The sequence below is a fragment of the Calypte anna genome, chromosome 13, assembly GCF_003957555.1.
Source record: "Calypte anna isolate BGI_N300 chromosome 13, bCalAnn1_v1.p, whole genome shotgun sequence".
Taxonomy (NCBI): Eukaryota; Metazoa; Chordata; class Aves; order Apodiformes; family Trochilidae; genus Calypte; species Calypte anna.
In genome coordinates this window covers 4615021-4631244 of record NC_044259.1, presented here as the reverse complement: position 1 = coordinate 4631244, position 16224 = coordinate 4615021, and the positions used below count along the sequence as shown (strand labels likewise).

General features: G+C 39.5%; 1 protein-coding gene across 2 annotated transcripts; it reads right to left on the bottom strand.

Annotated features, from left to right (window-relative positions):
* Nucleotides 1–1483: 1483 nt before the first annotated feature.
* MAT2B (methionine adenosyltransferase 2B) lies at nucleotides 1484–12352 on the bottom strand. Of its 2 annotated transcripts, XM_030459213.1 has the most exons (8): nucleotides 12203–12352; nucleotides 10550–10744; nucleotides 9577–9691; nucleotides 9134–9286; nucleotides 6869–6919; nucleotides 6210–6403; nucleotides 5157–5270; nucleotides 1484–3072 (listed from the first exon to the last, which is right to left on the bottom strand). In XM_030459213.1, exons 1-8 carry the CDS (start codon nucleotides 12263–12265, stop codon nucleotides 2902–2904), a joined length of 1056 nt encoding a protein of 351 aa, XP_030315073.1. In that variant the 5' UTR covers nucleotides 12266–12352; the 3' UTR covers nucleotides 1484–2901. The 2 variants fall into 2 exon arrangements, with proteins under 2 accessions (XP_030315073.1, XP_030315074.1); XM_030459214.1 differs by lacking the exon at nucleotides 6869–6919.
* Between the last annotated feature and the right edge of the window lie 3872 nt (nucleotides 12353–16224).

The window sequence follows — 16224 nt, the reverse complement described above, 5'->3', positions numbered from 1 at the left end:
ACCACTTGGACACTTCTAAAAGACTGACATCCACCCAATGAAAGCCCTCCATCCTAGCCTGCTGCACCCAACTCCCACCCGCCCCACAAACACCCGCAGCAGAGTAAGAATCCCAAGACCCCATTAATTCTCCTGCTGAAAGCAAAGTGCTGAATTTTGGATGGGAAATCCCCAACCCATCTGCAGTCAGACAGCTGAAAACTCTGGATTGCTGCTGACACCCCACTGCACAGCACACCAAGCCTGGAGTACCAGAAGAATCCTTTCCTCCCTGTCTCAGATATTTATCTGATCTGTCAGGACCAAGCTGCTGTGAACTCTGCATTTTCTTTCTAGTTGATTACACACAAAAAGTAACGAGGGAAAATGAGAAACAGTATGTTGTGGCAAGGAAAGTGAATCTCCTTGGAAGACTTGGCTGCTAGAAGCAGCAGTGGGCAAGAGCTGCTCCAGGTCTACAGCCTGTTTCACAAGCATCTGAAAATAAAGTCCCACTGGTACTGTGGATCACAGAAGGACTTCCAGGCAGCTTAGTGCAGCAGTGACACAAGGGATAAACCCCCATCCCACACCAGATTCCTTCTTTCTGCATGTGAACAACACACAGATTCCAGAAAGCTGCTCCCCACCCAGGAGTTCTGGCAGACACTTAACTTGCTCACGTTCTCCATCAAAGCCCAGGATACCAACAGCTTCATGTTGGACACTTGTCTGCTTTTAAATAAAAAAGAAAATCCAGAATGGATCCAATAACAGTTATTACCAAGAAAATTTTTTTCACAAGCACAGAATAGACACAGGATGGAACCACTGATATGCAATTTACACTAGTTGTTTTGAGAAGAACACAGTCTTTTGCTTTCATTTGGACCCTTTTCACAAACTCTTCCTTTCTCGAGGTATTCCTGTGGGAACTGAAAACCCTGTTGTATACAAAGAAATGTTTGTGCAGTTTCAGTTCTTCAGACCTACACCCATCTTTTGAAGCTCCATTGCTGCAGAGCATGTGCGGCTCAGAATATTTATTTCCACTTCTTCTAGAATACTTAAATATATTCTTGATCTTCACCTTGTGCCTTGTCAGCTTTTAATACTTCTAATTGCCTGCCTGCTCCAGCACAATCATAAAACCTTAACAGACCAAATAAATTTGCTTGGACTACTTGGACTACTGGCAGTGCCAGCAACATTCATCTTCATCTTTTCTTACTGGGTTTCACAGGATATTTCAGGTTCACATTTCCAAACCTCTGTAGCTTTCTCTGGTGTGTACATTTATTACATGCCCAAGGTAGCAGCACATTGACAGAGAAAAACCGATCCAACCTGGTGTAACTCAAAAGTAGTTCATCCAGTTAACAGGGGAGGGAGAGGATTAAAAACAAAATCACTGACAGGGCACAAACATTTCAAGAATAATTGCAAGTATTTATGATTAAGATGAACATATCCTGATGATAAAGAAAGAATCAACAACTTTTTCTCATGATGGCAATAGACATTTATTGTCATTTTGGAGATTAGTTAACATGTGTATATCAGGACTTCAGACTGAAAACAAATCAGGATTATGATCTCTTAGCATATGCCAGTTGGAAATCAAAGGACTAAGTGTAAAGCTGACCTTAGAAAAACAGACTGAGGATCTTCCAGTGTCCCCTCATATTTTTTTTTTTAATTAAAAGCTGATCATCATCTCCTCCCCCTTCATTTCAACATCAGAACAATCATCTAAATGCAGCTTTTCCTACTTTTACTAATAATCTGGCAATCTCACGACTTTTATATATTGATGATTCTACAACTTCAGAATGAAGTCAACCTTTACAAACCATGTTCTTCTTCCACTTCACCTGGCTACTGAGTTCAACTTTAGGGACAAGGCTGAAGCAGAATAAAGATTTGCTTATATTAGACTACTGTAGTTACATTATTATGGTGCAAACCTCCAAAATATGTGCTTTGCTGTTTCAGAACAAGCTACAACAGTGCAAGATCTGATGGTCGGTGCAAAAGACAACACAGTGCCACAAATTCTTGAAATACTTTTCTTCTCCCTCTCCCATGTGTTAACTAACAAACACCTTCTTCCCACAATCCCAAATGCTGCCAAAAAAGAAGAAAAAGATGAAGATATTTCATGCTTTAATACAAAAACCCAAAACAGTCCCCTACTCTGAAAAAAATAAAGATCCTACAAGTCCAATCCACCCACCCCTGACAAGCCAGGTTAAACTATTTGTTCCCCACCCATCCCAACCCTCTTCTAACTCTTATGTATCACCATTAAAATAAATGCATACCACTTACGGTACAATTATGAAGCTGCAGGCATTCAAGTTACAGAACATTCTGAAAATATTTCAAGCATAAAAAGTACACTTGATAATTGAAAATATAAAGTTTCACCTTTTTTAAAAACACTTTGATTAGAGCTCAAGCAAAACAAAAGATTCCAACTTCAGTTTAACTTGATAAGAACACCACCTTCAGAAGGTAATAACAAAAAAAATCGGTTTTTAACTCTCCACATCTTTTAATGAAGAGAAATGGTATATACAAAAACAGCACAGACCTTAAGCATCAACAACATACTTCAGCCAAAAGTAAATCTACAAGTGATCATTCTTAGCATCAAATGGTACTGATTACTAAGAAGCATAAACCACTAAGAATAAACATTAGACTATTACAAATCAAAAGAAGAATCCATGACACCAAATAGGCTCAGTTTTTGTCACTGAACCTTTTGTAGGCTAACAATTCCACTAGTGCAAGACCATATGTTTACCTGATTAAATGATAACTCATAAATGTCACAATTTAAGAACACTCATACAAAACTAATTTTTCTTTTAAAAAAGTGCCACATACAATACTTTTACTTAAAAAAGTTATAAACTAATGGAAGACTGTCTGCCTCCATCTCTTGTCAACAAGGAAAGGCCAAAGTGATTCTTTGATCCCAGTTCGAAATGGTGTTCTCTGACCTATCCCCAGCATTTCCAGCCTGGAGCAGTCCAGCTGAGCATTCCTTGGACGAAGAGCACCCACAACTGGACAGTCAGTGATCTAAGAAATAAACAGAGAAAGACCAACACAACAAAAAGTTAATCAGAAATAAGAATGTTTGTCCTTCTATCTACTAAATTTGAATTTTCCTTCATAGCCTTCTATATGGTACATGCTTCTCTTCCTGTACAGCTATTTTGTGCAGGTTTGGGGTCTGTTTGTTTGATTGTTTGGGTTTTATTTATTATTTGATCTTTTTTTATTTTGATCATAGCCTTCTATACAGTACATGCTTCTCTTCCTGTACAGCTATTTTGTGCAGGTTTGGGGTTTGTTTTTTTCATTGTTTGGGCTTTGTTTTTTTGTTTTTTGTTTTTTTGGTTTTTTTTTATTTGGGTTTCTTTGTTTGCTTATTTTATGGTTAACTTCCATTTCAACAAAAGATATGTCAGGCAGTGTAACATGAGGTGTCTCACTCAATTACTGCTCACCATTTATGCTTTTCTATGTTTTATTCCCATTTTCACCCTATGACTATAATGACAAGGTAATAATGCTCTGAAATGTTGCCAGAACCATGTGTTAATATCAACTTGAAGAAAAACAGATTTGGGCAGAAGAAATTCAGACTTAAGTGTTCTCCATTTTTTAATCTCCATCTTCCAAGCCATAATTCAGTTCCAGCCTTTACTAAGTTCAGAAACCTTGGAATTTGTTTTGGACATAAATAAAAATCTTATTTACATGCTATACTCTCCCAACATTGTTGGTATGTATAGAGTGTACCCTCAGCAAGTTTGCTGATGACACTAAGCTGGGAGGAGTGGCTGACACACCGGAAGGCCGTGCTGCCATTCAGAGAGACTTAGACAGGCTGGAGAGTTGGGCAGAGAGAAACATGATGAAATTCAACAAGGGGAAGTGTAGAGTTTTGCATTTGGGGAAGAACAACACGATGTCCCAGTATAGGTTGGGGGCTGACCTGCTGGAGAGCAGTGTAGGTGAAAGAGACCTGGGGGTCCTGGTAGACAAGAGGATGACCATGAGCCAGCAATGTGCCCTTGTGGCCAAGAAGGCCAATGGCATCCTGGGGTGCATTAGAAAGGGGGTGGTTAGTAGGTCAAGAGAGGTTCTCCTCCCCCTCTATTCTGCATTGGTGAGGCTGCACCTGGAGTATTGTGTCCAGTTCTGGGCCCCTCAGTTCAAGAAGGACAGGGAAGTGCTTGAAAGAGTCCAGCGCAGAGCTACGAAGATGATTAAGGGAGTGGAACATCTCCCTTATGAGGAAAGGCTGAGGGAGCTGGGTCTCTTTAGTTTGGAGAAAAGGAGACTGAGGGGTGACCTCATCAATGTTTTCAAATATGTAAGGGGTGAGTGTCAGGGAGATGGAGTTAGGCTTTTCTCAGTGGTGACCAGTGATAGGACAAGGGGTAATGGGTGTAAATTGGAGCACAGGAGGTTCAAGTTGAATATTCGAAAAAATTTTTTCCTGTAAGGGTGACAGAGCCCTGGAACAGGCTGCCCAGGGGGGTCGTGGAGTCTCCTTCACTGGAGACATTCAAAACCCGCCTGGACACGTTCCTATGTGATGTACTCTAGGTGGCCCTGCTCTGGCAGGGGGGGTTGGACTAGATGATCTTTCGAGGTCCCTTCTAACCCCTAGGATTCTATGATTCTATGATTCTATGATAAGAAGAGCCTTAGTTTTCAGTGTTAATAAAACTATAGAATAGGTATTTTAAGCAAAGTAAAAATGATCTGAAGTTCTTAAGTGTATGTATTCAGAAACTAATCTGACTATTGAGAAGTTTTTACAGATTCCTTCCTTCAAGTTAATGTTCTGTCAATCAGTAGGGTTTTTTTAAGGACAGAAATACAACAAAAGATATGCATTTAAATATGACTAAGGGGAACAGTTCTGCAAAAATACCATTACAATATAGATTGCCAACTGGTTACTGATGGACTATTCTCATAATTCAGCAAGTAAAAGCAGCTGTTGCTTTCCTCTGTTAAGATACCTGGCAGCATCATCTGCTGTACTAGACATAAGAAGTAGCTTTTTGTGTAGCTAGTGTGAGACCTACTGCTTGAAATCATAAAACACATCCATCTTTCTACATCTTGAACAGCACATCACTTACTGGTCTCAAATGGCTGCTGGGAAGGTTGAAAGCATCTGCAATTGCACATGCCATTTCATATTTAGTCATCTGTTCATTGCCAGACCAGTGAAATGTTCCTTTTACTGATGGGTCCTACAGAAGAAACAGGAAGCACAGATGAAAAAAGCAGCCACGTAGCCCTAAGACTAATTCCTGTGTTAAGAAATGTGCAGGTTCTTCCAGTGAGATCCTAACCTGAAAGGCATGTTACTGAACCTCACTCATGTTCTAGAAATGTTTCAGACATTTTCAGAGAACACCTGACTAGGGACTGAGACTGAAAACTGTTTTTTCATGTATCTGACCTGATTTTTCATAAAGACCTAATGTTCTGTAGAACTAACAGGAGGGGAAGGAGTGCGTCAGCCAACCAGCCAAGGTCAAAGAGCCAGGGAGGAGGAACTTGGCTATTTGTTACTATTCACTTACTCTAAACCTAATACAAACCACTCCACATTCTGAATGTTAAACTGAAAACCATGTACAAGTCCTATCAAATTGATTGAACCATGTCTACTATATGTGCATGGTCAATTCTTTCCCAAGTTATTTGTATGAAAAATAAAGATGGTAGGTTGGCTTTGTTACCTTGCAAAGGTAGTAATCTGCAGCTGCTGTGGTACATAAACACAACAAAATATTCAAGTGGCTTGTTTTGGCCACTTCAGTGTTCCTAATACAATAAACAAGGGCATCTTTGAGAACTATGTTCAATCACCACTAGTCCAAAATGGCAACTTGTAAAAGGTTTCTCAGAATATAAGGTATTTGCATTTCTTTCCTGTACACTTGAGAACACACCACAAATTTCCAGAAGATCTGTCCCACTTGTTTTTGTTTCAAATGCCAGAATATCAATGCAATGTCATGTAAAGATACTTTAGCATTACAGCTAGTTTTTTCCTCCCTCCCTGGGTTCCAGAAATGCAAAGAATAATTCAGGTTATATGCAGTTCTCAGTTGTCCAGAAACAAGCCATGAACTGGAACCTTTTTTTTTACCTTGAAGAAGCTTGCTTCTTTCAATTCTTACCAGCATTCTCTTCTCTGCTAGTTGTCTGCAAACAGCTGCTACATCCTTGACATTAGTAGGAAATCTTTGTTGCCAGTGGTCCATGTTGGCAGATTTATTACTGAATTGCACTTTATCAAACATAACAGTCACAGCACTTTCTTCCAGTCTTTCTACCTCTCCATACAAGACAGGAATCCTAAGTACTGCAGCATCTAAAAGACAGACATTGTTATGAATTGGTACAAGGGATGTCGTGTAACATGAAGAGAGTTATGGAAGTTTTAAGAAATATGTTGGGGATAATAAGCATCTACCAATCACAAGGTAAATCCAAATAATATGGCTGCTTTCAGAATTTTAATTTATATAAATTAAAAATGCATAGACTCAGTTTATATGAACTTATTTTCACTTATGCCATTGATTTCCAGGAAGTTAACAAGCTTTCATTAACACTGCAAGAGAAAAGACGACCTGTTTGGGTTAGAACAAAAATTTTAAAATTAAAATGAGCAACTGCACTATGTACTCCCCACTCCAGCACTCCCCATCATCCCTGGATAAGAGCAAGAACAAAAATTCCCTCCCATCACAAATCACCATATTCAAATATCAATTACAGACAAAGATTTTTCTTTCAGCATGCAGAAGCCTCCTGCATAGAGGAGAATATTTACCAGAAATAAGACATGAACCTTGGAACGAATAACATCTTGCCAAATGAGGAATTGGTTGATAGAATAAAGTAGCAAACAACATTAGATTTCAAGATATTGTTTGGAAAAATTAAACTAAACAGGTTTAGTTTACCCTAAGAGGAGGGTATTTTATGATGGAATATACTATATTACTATATACTATAAGACTCAAAGGGACTCTCGGGAGAGGAAATCCTAGAGGGCTATGACAAAGCCATTAGAAGTAATACAGACATTCTTACTTAAAAATTTCCTATCAGTCCTGAAATTAAAAGAGGAAGTCACCAGGTCATTGCAATTCTTAAGTATTTGTAGGAAAGTGCTATAGTTATTAGAAAGACCAAAAAAAGGAAAAGCTAACACAAAAATTATCATCACAGGAAAGTAAACTGAAAGATGTACTTACACATGAAAAACAATTACAACAAAAATGCCAACATCACACTGATATTCTACTGCTCTGCAATCACTTAGTCACTCTGCAAATACCTTCTTCCTCTCTTGAAATATTAGTTAAAATGACTCTACTACAGAAGTACTCGTTATTTGAGAAAAAGACTGCCTGCCTTTTGTTCTCAAGTAAGCTGAGACTTGGAGACCAATAGCTTATTCATCAATGCTTTTGAAGACCTACTGGAACTTTACTTTTATCAGCATGAATACTAAAATATAGCTTGTGTCCCCTCCGAACCAAAGTAAAATGTTTTTAAAAAGCATGCAAGACCCCTTAGTTATCAGTGGACATTCTTGCATTATACAACAGAAGCGGATAGAGAAGTCTTTCACACAACTACATACATTTGAATTCTACCTATACAATGCTATCAAATTAGGGGTTAGATGACTAAAACATGTAAAATACTTCTATTTGTATGAAACAGTAGAACTGACATTTCCTAGGATCTTCCTCAGCACCACTTTGAAACTATTTCTGCTATTAATACCACTGCTGAAACCCACTAGTGTCTGACAGATCATGCTCAGAAAAATTATGAAACAAAACTGTAGTGTTGAGTTGGGGGAAGGACTGAGCAAGATACCCACACATACTTGAATGTGGTGCAGTCTTCATGACCAATCTAAAGGAGGGAGCAAACAGCATCAGTCAAATTCAGAGATGATATTTAAGTGAGAAGTGAACAACTTTTTTTTAAATTGTTTACTGAATTATGAGTTTTCCTATATAAGTATTTTTTAGAAAGTCTCTGTCTTGCTACTAATGGCAAACCTACATTGAGGCCTATCATTTAAAGAATACAGTATGTATTTGCTTACTGAAAGACTATCACACCAATTTATCTATTGTTGCCTCGGTTAGGCAGATCAGAATCACAGGGCAGCTATCATACTGACATAACAAAAACCTCTTGTGCAAGTGCTCTGAGATTGTTTTCCTCAAATTCTTTGAGAAAACGAAGTGCTACTCTCCTTAGAATCTGTGAATGGAACTGACAGGGTACTAACTGGAAACAACCAAAACTCTCTTTTACGTAAGAAAAGAATTTTACATGAACAAGTTCAGTTCCCAAGCTTTTTTCCCTTATGAAGTAGAATTTTAAAAATTATATTTGTATATTTTGAATGCAGGTTTTAAATAAGATTTAAATAATAAATAAAATGTATTTGTTTAAAACCAAAAATATGTTACTAAACCTTTAGAAAGTGTGCCAAGAAAGAATTTGATATGTGTGGTAAGCTAGTTGAGTAAAAATAGAATGGATGGCCTGGTGGGTGGATGATGTAATAAGAGTAAAAGAAGAGATCAGTGAGGAAACCAAAAGAGTAACAACAAAGTTGTTGTTTTACAACATTTACAAAAGTTGCATTATTATGGAATCACAAGTCTGTTTTTCCCTTCAGGTAGACATGCATTTAGAACAATTTCAAAATATCCTGCTGAGGAACATATATATTAAGGGTGATAAAGCTTGTACCATTACAATGTATTGACAATGTATTTGATCTTTCCTTATGAACAGCTGATTCCCAGACAAAGATTTGTCAATGTCCATCAGCAAAGTCTAGTAACACAACTGGAGATCAGGACAAGAAATAAAGTTTCAGTCAACTGGTAACAAATAGCAGACTTCTATGAGCAGGGAGACTGACTCCTTGTCACATTCTTTGCTAAATCTTCTTTCAGTAGTTTTGCAACTTCACTGCTCACTTATGCCTCTCTTAAACTACTACACCATTAAGTAAAAATGATAAGCATCTATCAAAATTGTGTGAGTGTATTCTTACCTTCATTATTTTCCAGGACTGCCTTTTCACCCTCCAGTTTGGATTTACCATATAAATTCAGGGGATTTGGTACATCATTCTCTTTATAAGGAGGGCTTGTCCCATCAAACACATAGTCTGTACTAATGTAGATAAGGAACGCTCCAACTCCAGCTAGAAATAAAACATTCATACATAGCCACTTTTAACTGATTCCTTGCCTGCAATCCCAATAAACCTTTAAACATATCTATGAAGGACCTCATCTTCTAGCCCCATTCATTCTTTCTCATTTTTCTCTTCACTGTTCCTTCACATTGACATGTATGCTACCCTTATGGAAAATGAATGGCACGCTGACAAAAAAAATTAAATTCAGCACCTCAACTAACTCATATTTATGTCCTAGTAAAGTAAATGCATTATTTTAACAAGAAACCAAATCCAGTACATGATCACTTTACCTGCCTCTTTTGCTAAGTTCCCTGAAGCAGCTACATTGAGCTGAGAAGCAGCATCTGGTTGACTTTCTACAACATCTGGCCTTCTCTCAGCAGCACAATGCACTATAACATGAGGCTGGAAATTAAAGAGTAATGTTAAACAACAAAAATTGGCAGGACACTGCAATTGCCCCCTAACTCTAGTAATTATTTCCCTCATCTAAAAAGGCATTTCACTAAGTTGTGAGAATTAATAAAAGTAGTAGCATTCATTTTTACCATAGCATTCTGAAGAGTATGTTTTCCTTAGGAAGAAAGATAGAATCATGCTGCTTCAAGGTACCCAAAAAATGTTATTAATTTTGCAACTACAATCTTCAGTAGCTTTGATTTTACAGCAAGATCGAAGTTGTGGGTTTTTTTAAACTTGGATAATAATCTAAGATACAACAGTAGTACAACATACATCTTACACCCATAATGGCACTTAAAAAGCTAGCTGAACTGTTATTAGTAAGTCATTTACCCATAGCTTATTTGACAGAGACAGACTATTAACACTGGATGGCACCCAGCATAATGTATTTCACATTTTATATATTCCCCATGCAAGTTAGATTGAAATAACAGTGAACTTCTAGCCACACTGTAAACTAGACATACTACTGTTCTATTCAAGTATGCTTGAACTTCAAAAGAACTGCTTCTAATTACTATGCCAATAACTCACATTTGTCTTTTTCTTTCAACGACCAGTGCAAGCATGCTGACATGTAGTGCTGTTACCTGCAGTCAGAAGGTTCAGAACTACGTATATCCACAGAGCAAACTTACACTCCAGATTTGGCAGAAAAGGTAGACATAAATTTTGCAACTCTGCCAAAGCATTAGCCCCACTAAAAACACAGGAACTCAGTATCAGAACAGTACTATTAACTGATTTACTACATGTATGAAGGACCATATCCATCAACCTCACATGGCCAAAACCTACCTGAAAGTCATGGATTATGTCATGAACAGCAATACAGTCCAGAAGATTTATCTGTTCAAATCTGGGCTGAGCTCTCCTGAATCCACAGCCAACAGCATTCCAATTATTTTCATTGAATTCTTTAAACACAGCTCTGCCAAGAAGTCCTGTAGCACCAGTAATCAAAACTCGCCTACTGGGAATATCAGCATCTTCCTATGGAAACCAGAGCAGAAAAAGTTTACTTTCTACTATTGTTTATTACTTTTTTTTTTCTTTAAAATTCTGAAAGGCAACAGTCTGTGCTACTGTATTACGTAGCTTTCCTTGCCACATGAGTTTTGGAGTGTCTCGTGGCACACAAACCTCTGGAAACACTGGCACTGTACCTAGTCAAGTATTTAAACATAGTTTTGAAGATAATGAAAATAAAACTGAAATGGGAAACTCCTTTACTTCCACAGCATGAGAGAAAACCAAAATCTATCAGCTAATTAAGACAGAATTTTTCTTTTGAAAACCTGATAACTTGTGTAATTTGAAATAAGGGAAATAACTTCTTTTGAAAGTAGAACTAAATCCCGTAACACGTGGGGTCCACATACAACAACAAATAATTCTGGATAGCTCCTGTTTGGGGCTGCAGCAATACAACTCACTGTGATGCTACCTACAATGACTGTGAGACCTGAAGACTTGGATTTTATCATTAAAAAGAACAATAATTTTGTTATTCACCACAGTTTAAGCCATTTGGTCATTTAAACTCTCGGTCTATACAACATATTACAACTTCACTTAAGCTAGTAAGTATTTCAGTACTGAAAACAGTTGTGTAAAATCAGTTCACACAAAATCTGCAACACACGTTATGGTAATAAAAAAATCAGGACAGTGCAGTCACTCCAAGGCTGAACCCTTTATTCAGCTTCGATATCAGCTGCAGTAAGAAAAAGTAAATCAAACCCAAGAGCTCTTCTTAAAGTCACGGACTGACAAACGAAGGCAAATTACATTGAAAAAAAGTTGTTCTGCACTTAACTTGAACGTCAAACACCCACGGCTGCAGCTACACCAGTTGAACATTACTGACAATAAAACGTGACAATCGAAACCAACAAATCTACACAAGTGCTCATCTGTGCCATTCCTGCACAGTGGTCCCGACTATGTAAACGCATCTCTATGCCACCGGCCCGCCGGGATCCAGAGGGCTGCAGGGGCACAGCTTCCCGCTACGGAACACCACCGCCACCTTTACGGAGATTGCTGTCCCGATACCGCAAAATGATAGGAAATTGTTAAAGCTTCTGGGATAACCGACGCCCCACGGCGGAACAAGGATACGGGAGGTAACTTACAAAGGAAGCACACAAGGACCGAGCGCTGCTCAGGCGCTTGCTCTCCGCCGGCAGCCGGGAGCAGAGGGAGCACGGCGCCCCAGGGAGACGCGACCCCGCTCCCGGCAGCAAGCCCGGCACAGGGCCTCGCTCGGCGGCACCGCCGCTCCCCTCCCTCCGACAGCGCGGAGCAGGCCCCGGAGCGTCCCGGCCGGCGGCGCAGACCGCGGCCCTGCCCGAGCGGAACGGGGGGAAGCCAGCCGGCGGCCCCCACCGAACCGGCGTTGCGCACCAGCAGAAAACCTCCGCACCGCGGGCCCCCGGCGCCGCTCACCTCCACCAGCTCGCAGCGCCCCGGCACGAAGCGGATCTTGAGCTCCTTCTCCCGACCGACCATGGCGGCGGCAGCGGGGCGGGGGCCCGAAGGCTCGGGGCCTGACGCCGCCACTGGTCCGCCGCCCGCAGGGCTGCCGGGCGCTGCGCGAGGGATGACGTGACGTGACGTGACCTCGCGCCAGGTCCCGGCCCTCATTGGGCGGTGGGGGGGTGGAGCCACGCAGGCGCCTGCTGCCGCCGCGCGCTGATTGGCTGAGGAGCGCCCCGGGGGCGGGGATTGAAGGCGGCCGCGGGGCGGGAAAGGCGCCCCCTGGCGGCCCGGGCCCGGTACCGCTCTCGATCGGTCCGGGGGCAGCTGCCCGGCTTCAAGAGCTTTGCGCGGCTCCCTGGAGCGATGGAGATACTGCAGCAATCCCTGCAGCCCCCCCCTCGGAACCGTGATCTTCCACCTCTACGAAATGCAGGAGCAGGATCTACTCTTTGTGAAATGAAACAGTACCATTGGACCAGAACACCCGATTGGGCTGAGAACAGACAGCAGCGCTACACGTTCTGGCACATGCTACATTTTGGAACATTTCAGAACGGGGGAAAGCGATGCACATGGTTTAATTGCCCCAATCCACTGCCTAGCGGAACAGCACCTGCATGGGGGAAGCAATCACTGCCTGCAGTACTTACCATCCACACAGCATTTTACACTTAAAAAATTACAAATTCACCTTTTTTTTTTTTTTTTAAATGGAAGTATTCCAAGTTACACAAATCTTAAAAGAAGCTTTTTACTGTGGTACTTCCAACACAAAATCAACAGTCTGTGTGCTGCCTCGCATTGGTTTTAACAGGATTTAGAGTAAACGCACAAGAATTAGTAGCCAAGACTGATTTTCACACATTTACCTAATGAATTAGTTTCACTTGATTAAAACAGCTGATACTACAGCAATTAACACCTAGTTGAAGAGAAATCAGAATATCTACTAAAAATTGAATGGAACTGTAAATTACTTTTACCTGTGAGAAACAACTGACATTAACAGGACAAATAAATCTACCTATAAAACCACTTGAGCCAGTTCCTACCTTCTTGGAACACAGATGCACTGTTTTTCCTTGTGACAAGCTATGGACAATGAATTCTCATTAATCTCACAATTCTACTAAAAAATAATTATCTCACAACTAAAATTAAGAAGAAAAATCTACAAAGGGAAGCTGAACTGTTTGCAGCACTAACGTTATCAGCTCTGCACACATCTCAGGCTCCCAACACAGGCTGGAAAAACCCCCTGTACCAGAGAACAAAGAAAATGAAGTGGAAATAGAAGTTTTCCCTTTCAGGCTTTGAGCAAAAGGAAAACAGGTAAAGTGTAACATGGGATTCTTAGGCTAGAACCCTAAATTAACTTGTACAATGTTTTGGTCACCAGTATAAGAGTTATACAACTATATGTAAATAGACTTTATTGTGTTACAAAGATAGCAATTTCTTCAGTATTTCATTGAATTCAGTAGCATTATTTTCAAATTATTTATCATTTCATGCACTTTGTGAATCACTATGGTTAGACAGAATACATAAAAACTTATTGTGGAGTTCATATCAGTTATTAAGCATAATGCATCACTGGGTGAGTACATGCACCACTCACTAAACTAACATTTCGGACTGGAATTCACAGGGACTGAAGTGTAATTGTCTCTCTCATCCTGTTTCCTTTTCCCCAGATGCTGTATTCAAAGCATGGCAGCAATCTATTAATGCAAATATCCAAAGCCTTACCTGCTCCATTTCCATCAGCATTGCAAGCATTGCCTGATACTGTAGAAAGAATTAGCAGCCTAGAAAATTACTGCAGTTCAATCACATTGGATTGTCTGCTTCTGCCTGTAGAAAGCACATGAACTGGAAGCTGCAATAACTAAGTTGACCTTTGGAACCAAAATGCTAATCCAAAACCAGTACCACGTGTGGCCCTGAATCCTGTGGAGCTTTTAGTTTATTCCCAGTGGTTCCATTTAAGCAGCTCAGTATAAACTTTAATTATTACTTCAGAACAACCAGAATGAGCAAGTGCAGCCCCTTGTGTGTATAAAGTTTATTCAAAGGACTGGCACTGGGTCTTAAGCAGTTTTCCTTTGACAGAAATCAAGAGGAGGCCTCTAATTAGCTCAGCCAGGTTGAGAGTTCCAGTAAATCTTCATTTTACATTTAAAATAAGTACAACCCAGACCTTGCTACAGTACAGTGAGATGGATGATCAGAGAAATAATTAAGATTTTTTTTTTAAGTGAAAAAGTGTTCTACAATATTTGATTCTTACAGTAAACGCTGATAAGTTAAGCTACCAGTATTCAAGGTTCCAATTTTTAATGTACATTTCATACAAGCATGAAACTGGCAAAATTGCTCAGACTGAAGGCAACACAAAGCACTCAAAATTTCCCCCTTAATTCTCCCCTGGCTGTATATTATTTATCTATATTTCAAAGCTAAACCAAAAATCAACATTGCTTTAAGGCTAGCATAATTATCTGCAGGGATTATTAGAGCTTACCTCGGATTGTCTGAACAGGAGTTAAAATGACACCTAGACAAAACTGCTAATTAGGCTATAAAGTTTGAAGAATTAAAACTGTATGACCCAAGTGTGTGGCAATCATGAAAGCATAATCATGTGATAGCTGGAAATTTTTGCTTCAGTTGGTATACCCATTTGAAAAAAGAATTTCCCAGTTTGAGGCAGGATATTTCAAACACCAGAAGTGAGGTTCAGTTAGAAATGTACCTTCACTCAGTGTCCCCATTGCTATGCTTAAGTTCTGTGGAATCTTCTGTTAATATTCACTCTTGAAATGAAAGGCTTATATAACATTTTTAAAAACACAAGATGCCTTCCATTTTTTTGGCATGAGGGCTTTTCATCAGATGTTGACATTCTGATTTATGAATAGTGATTTTGCATTTAAAAAAAACAGTAGAACACAGAAAGAGTGCAACTTCCAGCAACGACGTATGCAAGATAAATGTCTTACAAAAACAACTCTACAGCTATTATACCAATTTAATGGTATACAGAATAACTGTAAAATGTCTTGGAGTTGTTTATAGATTTTCCCCACCACCCCATTGCTCTTTCCTCCCTCCTGCTCACTAGATGGTGTTTGGTTTGTCTAATCACTCATTTCACATCTGCTAACTACTGGTCACACAGGCTGTGTAGCATCAATTTCTGTCAGTAGAATGTTTTCATCAAATAAGTCTAACAAATTTTGCCTGCAATTTTCTTTTACCCCATTTACATCTTTCAGACATGAAAACCTCTTCTTTCTCTACAATGAGAAATACAGGAGTAAAATCTTTCAGCAGCTTCCCCACCCAAATGTCTCTCAACACCATAAGCAAACTGCTAAATCAAGCATGAAGTACTTCTTAATTCAAATACCTCAAGTTACACCTCACCCTCAGTCTTCAGAAAGCCAAGTAATTCAACAGATACACAAAGAACATTAAGATACAAGAGCTGTCAATTTCTGTCCTAGGACTTAATACACACTTTTGGCACCTCCCTTCCTAGGTGTTATCAACTCTGCAAGGTTGTAATGTCATTGTAAATGGAGAAACACTCCACATGCCAAGCTTTGTGTACTGTCTCTCTGCAGAATCCATATGCAGGATATCAGTAAACAAAACAACACTGAGTTCCATGTTTCACTCAAGTTCAGTGTTTGCTTCTGTACTAAGAGGAAGGGGAATTGCAGGTCATGTGTATCATACCAAAATCATTTAGGTTAAGATTACAGAACACAGGGTTTTGAGGCAAGACTGATATGGGGCTTTGGGAAGATTTGAGACTAGAACAAAAGGTTAAGTCAGTTACACTATGTAATTTAATTTGGGGTTTTCTTTTGCTGTTTTGGGAAGGAAATAGACAAATTCTTTAAATTAAAACATTTATTGAATTAAAATGTTCTTAATTTTAGTTGCAGTTAAACAGATTGTTTCCACCTTGTCAAAAT

Coding starts and splice junctions, on each gene's coding strand:
- MAT2B (XM_030459213.1), bottom strand. CDS start 12,265: ATGGTCGGTCGGGAGAAGGAGCTCAAGATCCGCTTCGTGCCGGGGCGC. Junction 10,745..12,202: donor GGCGCTGCGAGCTGGTGGAG/GTGAGCGGCGCC, acceptor TGGTTTCCATAG/GAAGATGCTGATATTCCCAG. Junction 9,692..10,549: donor ACATAATCCATGACTTTCAG/GTAGGTTTTGGC, acceptor TTTAATTTCCAG/CCTCATGTTATAGTGCATTG.